Raw genomic sequence first — 13,207 nt, forward strand, 5'->3', positions numbered from 1 at the left:
AGTGGGCACACTGCATTATGCCCTGCTCTCATTCTCCCTCCTTTCCTAAGCAGGAGCAAGGACTAGGGTGCCCCTGAAAGGGCAACAATAGTGAAGGTTGTAGCCTGGAAGGTTCATTATGAAGGTTTTAGCACTTGGCAGGCTCCTTTTCTTAATCTGCTCTAAAGATTCACCTTAGGGTAGAGTAGGGTGGACGGAGCTACTATGGAGTTTCGTTGATCCCCCTCTCCAATTAATGTTGGACCCATGAGGTAGGGATATCACTCCCCTTTGGGAGGATGCTATACTATGGTCAATGCTAATGATGGGAGGAAGTTTGCCCGAGGGTGTCCCTCCTTGTTATCTGGAGTTCAAAGAAGTGTTTCCTGGAGAAAATCTTTGCTCTCCCATGTGACTGTAGAGCTTAAGCTCCCCTGCAGTTTCCCTATAGGTTGAGTTGAGATGGCGAGAGCCTTTGCACTATGTCCCTCGTGTTTTAATTCTTTCTGATGAAGAGAGGGTTATATTCCCGACCTTGGAAGTAGTGGTAGACCGAAGATTGTAGTTGAGTAATCTGTTTGGTAAGCTACAGTACTCCCTAGCCGCTTTAAGCATTGAAATAACTAGCAATTATTAGTTTGCTCTTGGTGCACTTAAGTTTTTTTTTTACCTGCCCTGCAAGGAAGGGAGGGAGGTTGTAAAGGCCAGGACTGCCCTTGCAATAGAGCACAGAAGCTGATATACCTTCTCATGCTATAAGAGAAATTGAGCTGAGGGAGTGGCTCCATTAAGCAGTCTATGAGTCACATTTGTGCCCTGGGGGTTGAAGCCCTTGACTCCAACTAGGTGATCTGTAGAGTCAATCTATTCTATGCCCACTATGGATTGCCTCGGGTTGCCTGCACATCTCCTTCAGACAAAAGAGTAGATGACGTATTTTGCAGGCACCCTCTTATACTCATGGGCGCTTTGCTCATAGACTGCCGTTAGCCAATAAAATGACATTTTAGAGATTTTAACAACAACCATTTGACTTGTCCCTGACACAAAGCTATATTGTATGACATCAGAAGAATAAAAATTGAACTTATGAGTCATATAGCCTACTTTTATAATACATGTATGATGTTTTTATTATAGTTTGAACTTAACAGCCCCAGTTTCCACCCTCTTTAAATGTATCATACAAAAACACCTTTTGCACGGAAGAGAAAAGTTGTTTGGGTTTGTTACAAAATGAACAAAATGTAAATTTTGGGTGAACTAAGTATTAAACTATGTTGATGAGCAATGAGCAATTTTTTATTTATTTTTTTAACAGGAGAGGAGGGTGATTTTTCACACTGTCATTCAATGGAAAATAATGGTTTGGCAAAGATGCAGGAAACGCATGTTGGAACAGCACGCAACGCTTACCCATGACACCAATCTACTCAGACACTGCTTCTGTGTATGGACCAGAATGGTAAAAATAAAGTAAAAAATGTATGTTACGAATCTGCCATAGTTACTCTAAATATCAATATAGTCAGAAAAACTCCATCAGCATTGGGAGGATTGTTATTTTATTTCCTTTTATATTTAAAGCAGTGGTTCTCAACCTTTTTTACCCCAGGCCCTGAGAATGAAAAAATATATACTTTTTATTTTTTATAATCATTCTTAATATAAAACACTATAAACAATTCTCCATTCTCCCCTGTGACTGTAGAGCTTAAGCTCCCCTGCAGTTTCCCTATAGGTTGAGTTGAGATATAAACAATTCTCTAATGGGAATTTTTTTCAATTTTAGCTTCTCTTCAAAACCTTCTATGTTATCAATAAGATCATAATATGTGCATTCTAAAGCTATTCTATCTCTGACTAAACACTTAAAAACACAAGAACATCAATCTTTTTGTCCTTTTCATTGTCCTCTTTCTTGATATACAAATTGCCATTTTACCCTTTCATAATAAGAAAGATAAAAATTTTTACTTATTGATATTTTTACCAAAGTTTTCTACAAAAAAAAAAAAACTATTTGAAAGATTCAAACAAATTGATAACCATATAAACATTAACCGCGCTATCTAGATAGTCAGCTTGCTAACAATTCTGGAATTTCGGTCAAATACTGGCTATTTTCATGGTGTATAAAACCTACAATATGCTTCAAATGTTTATTCATATATGTAAATATGCACTACTTTAATGACAAGACAAGGACGATGTAGCTGTTGTGGAAAAAACTAATAAAGAATACCAGTCACAGCAGCAATCGTTCTCCCCTCCGCCATGTTTTATGGCATGCCCAACTCGGGAACTTGCATATAGAAATTATCCCAGAGTTCCCCAGTGGTAAATACAAAATTGAGAGGTTCATGTCCAATTTTTAACTAGGAAACTCGTATTTATGATAATTCTGATAGCATGTGATGGCAGCATTAATACATGTTCTTATTCAAGTCCCTTGGAGGAAAATCAGTTCACTTTATGGCCACCATGGTAATGGGCCTAGGCTTATTTTCTGTATAGGTACACAGCTCATCTACTTGAATGGGGAATGATTGATTCAAATTAATGGTAGATTACATTTTAAGAAATATTTCTCAAATTAGAAACAAAATTTGGCAAAAAAAAAAATAAGATACATTTTGTTTTTTTTAGCTTAAATCATTCTAACAACCTGTCTTTTGTCAATATTAGAGAAGTAAAATGAGTTGTGAATGTTTAATGTTGATAAATTATATTTAAATCTTGTATGCGTGTTATAGGCCGTGGGGCCGCACTGTGAGCAGCAGACGTGTGCTGTTGAACAGATGGAGAGCAAAGCAGAGAGACACAGACTGAACTTGAGCTTCTCCACATGGGTGACATGTGTAAGCCAGCAGCAGACTGCCAAAGCCGTTTATATTCGCACATTACAGAACAGGTACACGTCATATCTGTGACAGCCTGAATGTATTTTTGGCTGTTTTATGGTGATTATCAGATGTCACTATCATGTTTTAAAGCAGTTGTGTTAAATTTATGCACCACTACCATTGCACATATTGGTGATACATCGTTGTATCAGTCAGACTGATTAATCAACCAATATTTTACTTTTACAATATCGACAACCATGTAAAAAAAAAGGTATAAAAAATTATTTAATAGGGAAATTTCAGTAAATATTGTATAAAACAAGCAGGGTTATTGTTAACTACAACTAAAGCAGTAAAAAAATAAACAGTTACTGAAATAAAATAAAATAAAATAAAAACTTTACCCTATCTGATTGTAGCTACGTGTGAACTCGTGAAACTTATTTTATTTCAGATCAAGTAAATTAACTACAATAACTAAAAGTAAATAATTTAAAACTTAATAAACATTATACAGACATATTTTTTTAAACTAATAAAAATGACAAAACAACATTATTTTTACAACTTTATCTGAAATAAAAATGAAAACAAAATGTAGAAATAAAAGATAATAAAAGATATATAATGATATACTAAACAAGTGTTTATGTTATTATTATTATTATTTATTAATATATTATTAATAAATACATTGGTCATTGAAATTGGCCACTTGTTTTAACCTTAAATTATATATTTTGCTTAGGTTTATCTATCTGCAACATGGAACGTGATGTGAAACTCAATGTGAAGTGCATGTTAATGATAGTGTGTGTTGGTATGTGTCTGTTTCTGTATGTTTAAGAGTGTTTTGGGCATGGTTGAGGTGTGTGCAGGTCTGCAAGCAGAGGCAGGCATCAGCTCTGTTCTTTTCACACTACAGACTCTTGCGTGTCTGTTTCTGTCAGTGGAGAATCATCTTTGCTCAGCAGCGGCTCGCCAATAGCATTCTACAACACAGACTCCACCTAAGAGTCAAAGTCATCTTACAGCAGTGGAGAAAACATGAAAACTGTGAGTCAAAATCATCATTGAATTAAGCCATATTTGTATCATTGATTTTTTTTCTTGCTTTTCTGTTATACTGTAGTTTCAGTTCCCTTAAAATGCCTGTAGATATTTAATATGTAAATATATAATGCAAAAAAGTATACATATTGCCTTATAATGAACATTGCAATACAATATTGCAGTATATTGAATGTATGCATTATAACATAACAAATAACTATTAATAAACCAATAAAAGCACATGCATGTTCTTGTGATTTAGATAAGGCCCATCGACAGGCTCTTCTGTGTGAGTATGATGAGAGGAGGAAGACTGTCATGAAGAGAAGAACATTTCTCATGTGGAGCCAGACAGAGAAATATTTCAGAAGATCTCAGCATTATCACCAAAGAGTCTTAAAACACAGGTGTGTGTGTGTGGAAATGAGAAAAAGCACAGTGTATATATATATATATATATATGTTTATATGGCTATGAGTGTGATATGCATATTTTTGAACTTTCTCTTCATCAAAGAATCCTGATAAAAGGCTCCTAGTTTTCAAAAATAAATTATTGAATTAATTAATAAATAAGAAAGTAAGCACCACAACTGTTTTCAACATTGATAATAATAAGAAATATTAGCATATAATAATGATTTATGAAGGATCATGTGACACTGAAGACTGGAGTAATGATGCTAAAAATTCAGCTTTGCCATCACAGGAATAAATTACATTTTAAAATGCATTAAAATAGAAAACTGTTATTTAAAATTTCAATTGTATTTCACAATATTACTGTTCTTACTGGATTTTTCTGATGAAATACAGTAAATGTAGAATTGGTCAGCATAAGATGTATATAAACCAATAATGAGTGATTATTATCCAAATGTACTCCATTGGATTTACTCAAGAATGTGTCAACAGGTCAGAGGAGATGAAGAGCAGGGGATCTATTTGTGGCAATATTACTTTATTTTACACAGAAACAAAGGAGATAATTCAAACTCAAGGAATGTGACAGCTTTGTAAAACAAAGACGACACAAAACAAAGAGAGAACCAAACTGAGGGTTTAAGTGGGCGTTTACGCGACACCACTTTCTAAAAACTGAAAACTGTTTATGCGTTTTGGCCTTTCATTTGCATGACAACAGCATTTAGAGGGCCTGAAAAAGCAAACATTTCAAAGCGGTTTAAAGTGCAAGTTTTTTAAAACAAATACATTCATTTCTCAGTGTAAACTACGAAAAAGCACATTTGTGAAAACAGTGACATCATGCTCATGTATATTACGTCTTTAGTCTATAGGTGCGTAGTGTTTCTTTACAAAGTGACATCGCCAACCACTGGCCTGGCATGAATAATACAGGGTTTTTAATCGTTTTCGTGGGAACGGTGATCGTTTGACAACAGTGTCGTCTGTACACGAAAAACACAATGGAAAAACTTGTCAGTTTTTAGTACATCGTTGATGTGTAAACATACCCTAAATACACAAGACAAAGAGAACTGAACAAGAAACAGGTGGAGAACATAATCAGTAACTAAGCGAACAAATGAGAACATACTTAGAAACCACGACAACCAAGAAAACAAGAACTAAACAGGAAATGAAAAACCAGGAAAAACAGCTGAATTGAACTATAGAGGTTGATTATGCCAATATAAGCGCAAACATTATTAAATGCTGCTAAAAACCTTCAATAAAAAACATTCTGTGGTGAAGTCATTCAAGATTCTGTTCTATTCTACCTCCAGATATTTCTCTCAGTGGCTTCATGAGTTCAGGCATCAGTCAGAGCTGCTGTGCATAAGCAGAGAACTGGAGGAGGTCAGGACGCAGAGAATACAGCAGAGAGCTTTCTGTCTCTGGCAGCTCAAAGAGCGACTTGATGAGAGGAAGAGGGCTCAACTGGTGATGCATCGGTGGAGACAGCACATCTCACGAGCCAGAAAGCGGAGAAACATCACGCAGACGATGAAGAACATGTTCCTGTGTTGGAAAGCAGCTTTCAGACAGAGTGTCAGGAGCAGAGAACACTGTACACAGAGACAGGAGAGGAGGTGAGATTGGGACACTACAGGTGAATACAGTAAAAAATGTAATCCAATAGATATGTTGTAAATATGTATGTCAGAATCAGAATCAGAATGAGCTTTATTCGCCAAGTGTGCACAAACACACAAGGAATTTTTTGTGGTTTTTACAGGAGCTCTTGGTACATACATACATATATGACATTAGAACAGGCATTTAAATGAGAACATAAATAAATAGAATAAACAATAATAATAGTTCTAGTATACATCTGAAACAGAAGACTTATGTACAGATTTGTGCATTGTGTGTACAGCTCTATAAATAAAATGTGTATATGTATTTACACAAAAAAAACCTCTTGCTTCTCTCTCAAGTACTGAATGAATTATACAGCAGGTGTTAATTGCTGTTTTAGCTGTTTAAGCTGGAGATAGCATGGGGGAAAAAACTGTTTTTGTGCCTAGATGTTCTAGTGCGCAGAGATCTGTAACGTCTGCCTGACGGCAGAAGTGCAAACAGGTTTTGGCTGGGGTGGGAGGGGGCTGTGATGATGTTCCCTGCCCGTTTCTTCACTCTGGCATTGTACAAGTCCTGAAGGTTGGGGAGGTGTACACCAATGATCCTTTCAGCTGTCCTAACAGTCCGTTGTAGTCTTCTTATATCTGATTTGCTGGCTGACCCAAACCAGACAGTTATAGAAGTGCACAGAACCGACTCAATAACAGCTGAGTAAAACTGAGTCATCTGCGCTTGTGGTAGGTTGAACTTTTTCAGTTGACGAAGGAAGTGCCCAGGAACCTGAATGACTCCACTGCTGTCACAGTGCTGTCCATGATGGTGAGAGGGGGAGTGCAGGGGGGTTTCTCCTAAAGTCCACTATCATCTCCACAGTTTTGAGCGTGTTCAGCTCCAGGTTGTTATGACTGCACCAGACAGACAGCTGTTCAACCTCTTGTCTGTAAGCAGACTCGTCACCGTCCTGGATGAGGCCAATGACTGTGGTGTCGTCTGCAAACTTCAGGAGTTTGACGGGGGAGTCTTTGGAGGTGCAGTCATTTGTGTAGAGAGAGAAAAGCAGTGGGGAGAGAACGCACCCCTGGGGGGCACCAGTGCTGATGGTAAGGGTCCGAGATGTGACTTTTCCCAGCCTCACTAGCTGCTGCCGGTCTGTCAGGAAGCTGATGATCCACTGACAGATGGAGGAGGGCACAGAGAGCTGGGTTAGTTTATTCAGGAGGGTATCTGGGACGATGGTGTTGAAAGCGGAGCTGAAGTCCACAAACAGGATCCTTGCATAAGTCCCTGGTTTGTGTAGATGTTGGAGGATGTAGTGCAGTCCCATGTTGACTGCATCATCCACAGACCTGTTTGCTCGATAAGCAAACTGCAGGGGGTCCAGCAAGGGTCCAGTGAGGTCCTTCAGGTAGGCCAGCACCAGTCTCTCAAATGACTTCATGACCACAGATGTCAAAGCAACAGGTCTGTAATCGTTAAGTCCAGAGATTTTAGGTTTCTTGGGTACCGGGATGATGGTGGAGTGTTTGAAGCAGGAGGGGACTTCACACAGCTCCAGTGATCTGTTGAAATTCAGTGCGAAGATGGATGACAGCTGGACAGCGCAGGCTTTGAGACAGGCTGGTGAGACACCGTCTGGGCCTTTGGCTTTCCTTATCTTCTGTTTCCTGAAGACTCTGCATACATCCCCCTCACTGATCTGAGGTGCAGGCTGAGAAGCAATAGGGGGAGGGAGGGGGGTGTTGATGGTTGTGTGTAGAGACGGCTGTTGATTACTTAATTTAAGTAATCAAATTAATGTCCGCCTGTTGATTACTTAATTTAAGAATTGCAAAATGGTTCTGAAGTTTTCTGAAATGTTAAGTTTAAATATGCAAGTGAAGCATTATCTAGATAAATATGCACAAATGTTCTTACATAGAGAGTGTATACATCCAGGTAAAACAAATCTTCTTCCATTTTGTTGACAAATTAAAGTTAATTTTGGTTTTACAGACAGGGTTTTGGAAATCTCTTTAAGAATCTGAAAATACTTCAGGAATGTTATGCAAGTCAGGTGAATGTTATGTGAACAAACCCCTCAGTAAAAAACATCAGAATATAGATAGGAATGAAACTGAAAAGTTTAGTGTATGTAAGTGCTACATAAGTGGAGATTTCTGGCTCTGAAAGAAGGCTTAGGAAAGCAAAATATCCCCAAATCTCAAAATAACCAGTGCATGAAAAGACAAAACAGATTTTGTCTATATAGTGTCTTGCCTTAAAGAGGTAGTTCACCCAAAAAAGAATATTCTGTCATCATTTACCCTCATGTTATTCAATCCCATATGACTTTCTTTCTTCCATGAAACACAAAATGAAATATTTAGCAGAATGTCAAGCTGCTGGTTTACAAATGAGAACACACACACACACACACACACAAACCTGCTAGCTAACAATGCATGCGATTCCAACCTTTACCTCAACAAACTGGAAAAAGCCCCCCAAAATAATAATAAAAACACTGAAAAGCATTTCTGTGCTGTCATTTGCATTGCATTTGTATGCGCATGCCAGGCTTTTGGCTTTATCTGGACTTGTTCTCCATGTAGGGTTCTGCTGGCATGGTCCAGACACACAGTATCAGAGCAAAGACTGAGGTACAGAGAGGCCTGGTTCCAGTACAGCAGTGAGATGAGACTGTTGGCTGCTGTATTCATGCAGTGGAGAAGAGCTCTGATCCAGGGTCAGCAGAAGAAGTGTACAATGGAGAGCCAGCTCATCATCTATCAGGGAAGAGCTTTTCATCGATGGAGAACCGCTGCCACAGAATGTAGAGCGATTCAAACATTTAACAACAGATTACTTCACAAGGTTTGATTCAGTTCTTTAATTCATTTTTTATATTTTATCAGTCATTTGGCTGATTGATCTCATGTAATTTAAAAATGAGGTCTAGGAGATTGCATTGTATTGACCTACTTATTTTTTTTTTTTTTTTTTTTTTTTTCATCACTTGAAATAAAGCTAATATTAACTCAAATAAAATGTAAAAGTTTAAATATATATTTTTTAATATAACTTTTTTTAGCTAGTTGCCAAGGCTTTCTTAATTTCATTTAGTTTAAGTGCTAAAATAACTCAAACTAAAAAATTAAAGAAAAATCTAAATGAAAAAAAAAAAAAAGAAAATCTAATTTAATATAATAACAAAAAAATATAATAGTATATCAATTATAATAAAATAACACTGCATTCAAATGCAAAAAGAGGGTCTCTAATTAAAAATAATTTATTATAAATTATATTACAAATATGTATTACAAATATTTAAAAATTAAGTTACAATTAATTTATTTATTATTATTATTATTTAAATATTTTTTTTTTTAAGAATCCAGAAAATTCAAGTCTAGTCACCTTTATTTATCTAGTGCTTTATACAATACAGATTGATTCAAAGCAATTTTACAGTGATAAACAGGGAAATAATGAGCAGTGATGCTAACTAAGTGAAGCAGCTCTAAAAAGACAATAGTGTCATCATTCAGTTGAAATCAGTTCAGTGTTGATTCAGTTTGGTTCAATATTCGTGTAAAGTTCATCAATTATGGAATGAGTTCATTTCAGCTATAAAGAATCTCTGGAGAAAACAGTGATGTCATCATCCAGCTCAATTCAGCTCTCGTCCAATAGAGTCAGTGCAGTCAAATCAATGATGTTGCAGAATATAATTTTAATTTTGTGTATTTACTTCTCTTTACAGTGGTTCAAGCATTGGACACATAGCTGGGATTTGCTGAAAGTAGCAGATATGTTTTGTGTGAAGAAGGAAAGAAGTGAAGCTCGGTTAGCTCTAAGGACGTGGTCACTGTGGGCCAAAGGTAAACTGCTAGGCCTATTTCTACACCTTTGCCGATACTATTAAATAATATAGAAATTATGAAGTGATACAGGCGATTGAATAAGCTGTTTGGGTCAGTCACCTCATGCAAATATAATTTGAACTACAATATATAATGTAATGATATTAAGCCACACTTAAATATGTCTGAATGTCACAATATCAAACCATGTGACATCAAACAATAGATTAACTTATCAAAAATATTGTGACACTTTGTGGTTGTCAAATGGTAGCGGAAGATGTTTATAGTTAATGTGGTGAACTTCACCTATGGTTGTACGTTTGTGTGAAACTGATTTCATAGCCACTAAAAATCACCAAAACAACAGTAAAGTCATTGTAAAAATTACACAGAAACGAGTTAGTGCTGAGAAAAGTTCCTGTAGCTCTTGTTTGATATTTTGTATTTAATGCAATAACATATACACATTTTAAGTGTCCAAATGCTTTCCCCCCACCAGATCATAAAGCTCAGAGGCAGATGGGGGAGGCTGTGAGTCTCTGGCTAGAGGGAAGAGGAGTATCTAGAAGTTTCCATCATTGGGTCAGAGTGTACCAACAATACCAGAAAGCTTCCCTGCACAGACAGCTTTCACACAGGTAAAAACTATATTGGTTTTAAGTAAAAGATAAATAAAACAGACTCATACTAGCACACACACAACAATAACAAGTTTACATTGTCTACACAAAATCCTAAAAACTCAAGAAGATTGCCACAGTAATATGATACATTTAGAGCTAGATTGTGAAACATTGTGTGAAGACAAAGCGTTTTCGGTTTGAATTTTTTGACAAATGAGCTGTGACTGTTTTTGAATATTGGTAATTAGTATCTGGCTAATATTGGCTAATAATTAGTGATATTTTCATGAGCCATGTCAGAGCTGTGGAGAGAAGAGTTCATGGACTGACCCATCTGTACTGGACCTGTTGGAAAAACCAAACTGAAGCATCATTGCTGTATACACAACAAGTAAGTGATCAACATGAATGTGCTTAACAAAATCTGTCTGTTATTGAACTGCCAAGCAACCAGGACCAGACCTTCCTATAGGCGACACAGGCGGGCACAGGCGACACCTGTCTAGGGCCCCAACTTTTAATCACCAAACAACAAATAACTGACAAAAAAACTATAATTTATTCATGTTGCGTATGGCATATCACATATAATGCAATAAAATGTGATTGCGAGATTCCTAAAAAGTATGATGTATCATATTTGAATTTTTACATTTTACATAATTTTAACATGATTAAAAAATAAATAAATAAATGATGCATGGATAATCAAGTAAATGTTAGTTGCTTCAGATTAGTATGTGTTCAAATATTGCAAAAAATATAAAAATCATTAAAAAATGAACACACAAAAGACACATTTACCTCAACCTGAAGAGGGACGTTTTTAGAATGACTAAAAAGGCCTTGTGCAGTGAGACTATGAAAGCAACTTGTGAGTAGATGCGTTTCCCTGTTTGGTGTGATGATATTTAACGTCCCTGACAACTTCTGTAGTCCCATTTAGCCACTTGTTAGCAACCACCTTTTTCAAGCCAAGTAAAAACGTTTTTAAAGCTTTTTGCTGATGTGTTATTATAGGATAAATGTGAAAATATCTTGAGCTTCTGTTAGTATTTTAGACTTTTTTTTCCGAAAACCCATAAAAAAGGCTAAAATGCCAGAAACCGGAGATGCTAAAATGCTAACTCATTAGCAGGGATTTGGCCTAAACATACACCATCCCTGCAGCATTTTACATTTTAACTTAATGTTGAAACAAGTGGGCATGTTACTTGTCAACAAACTATGTACAGTGTGCTTAGTTTTAGTGATTTATTTTTCAGTGCAATTGTAACGTTTGTAGTGGCTAGTTCTAATAGTGTCAGTATTGGTGGGGCCCATTTTCTTTCCCAGGGCCCACAAGCCCCTGCAAACAACCAGCAAGAACACAAGCCACTAACAACCAGAGTCTCTTTGTTTTTACTGTATTTTGAGAACATTACCATGACAAAGATTTTTTTTAATTTATCCTTGTCTTTATGGTGCAGTATGAGCGCTCTGTGCTGCAAAAAGCCTGGCTTACCTGGAGAAAGAGACGCATCAGGAACAGAGTGTCTGCTGATCACTCAGCCAACTTTAACAACATGCTATTAGCCCAGGTAAAGCAGAAACAGTCCACAGCTCTTTGAAATCTCACCATATTTGCACAAGATAAACAGGGTCACTATACACTTAGTATCCCTAATAGGTCACTGTAATCTGGTCTGTGCTTAATCAACCCAGTGTGCCTATGAATAAACTCATAAACATTGACTTTCACCCTTATCGTTCACACTGTCTTATCAGTGTGTAGCGATGTGGAGCAAAATTTGAGCTTTTAGATGGAGAAATGGGTCATAGAGACTCAATGCAGAGCTTATCTTCTAAGACTCCCTTGAGAAAAAGAAGTGTGTTTAATTGTATTGAATATCCACGAGTAGTGTACTTTAAATCTTAAAAATATATATATTTTTGAGAACTGTACTTACATATAATTTTTCCTGAAATAAAAGACCACTGAAGTGTACTGTTTTGTAACACGCATATGTACACTTTTAAAAAGTGCACTTTGTAATAATGTCAAATTAAAGGTCCTTAAAGTACATTTTAAATCATTGTATTTTAATAATCTTTTTGTCATGCTTCAAAGAAGTACACTTATTTTTATGTTTTGACTAACATACTAAAGCAACATGTAAGTACTTCATTTTAACCATAGTGTGCTGTTCAAAATTAAATTTAAAGTTCATATATTTTAAATGTACTAAATTGCAACTTTTGCATTACAAATGTGTAATTACAAACACATTTAAATACTTGATATACAAGTTTCAATAGAAATGACATTCAGGTATATTTAAGTTACAATAAATGCTTGTCAATACAGTTGGTAGTACACTTTAACCAAGTTTAAAAGACAATAAAAGTAATAAGATGTACTTAAGTCCTACTTTAGTCAAACTTGAGAGTGCTTTAGCCTACTTATTGCATTTAAAATAAATAAAAATTGCAAATAATGTGCAATTAAGTGTCCGAAATCATTACATACAGATCATCCTTAAGTAAATCCTTTTAAAGTATATTATTTCCATAAAGCATGCTCTTTTTTAAAAGCATGCTAAATCTACATAGTAAAAGTATGATATTTTAACTAAAGCAAAATTTAGGCCATTAAAATATAATGTGATGTATGTATGCATGGAAATTGGGTGATGAAAAACAAACATGTAAGACTTGCATAACAATGTGATTAAATTCAGTATTCTGTTAAGTATATCAGTGAAGGGAACACATGGCACACAAATGACACCATTCCCTAAGATTAACCCATACAAACAACTCAGAT

General features: G+C 36.0%; 1 protein-coding gene across 4 annotated transcripts in view; it reads left to right on the forward strand.

The window, feature by feature from the left end:
• Positions 1-13,207, forward strand: part of LOC309513540 (uncharacterized protein) — a 29,403-nt gene that overhangs the window by 15,291 nt on the left and 905 nt on the right. For 2 of the 4 annotated variants that reach the window (XM_082189434.1, XM_082189431.1), the window contains 10 exons: positions 1,301-1,444; positions 2,736-2,893; positions 3,676-3,884; positions 4,144-4,288; positions 5,630-5,935; positions 8,522-8,783; positions 9,676-9,793; positions 10,278-10,416; positions 10,693-10,792; positions 11,871-11,981. In XM_082189434.1, coding sequence (XP_082045560.1) covers positions 1,301-1,444; positions 2,736-2,893; positions 3,676-3,884; positions 4,144-4,288; positions 5,630-5,935; positions 8,522-8,783; positions 9,676-9,793; positions 10,278-10,416; positions 10,693-10,792; positions 11,871-11,981 — 1,692 coding nt within the window. The remainder of the gene's footprint in view (positions 1-1,300; positions 1,445-2,735; positions 2,894-3,675; positions 3,885-4,143; positions 4,289-5,629; positions 5,936-8,521; positions 8,784-9,675; positions 9,794-10,277; positions 10,417-10,692; positions 10,793-11,870; positions 11,982-13,207) is intronic. The other 2 variants (XM_082189433.1, XM_082189432.1) reach the window with 2 other exon arrangements.

The sequence above is a fragment of the Leuciscus leuciscus genome (genome assembly GCF_965113295.1).
Source record: "Leuciscus leuciscus genome assembly, chromosome: 13".
NCBI lineage: Eukaryota > Metazoa > Chordata > Actinopteri > Cypriniformes > Leuciscidae > Leuciscus > Leuciscus leuciscus.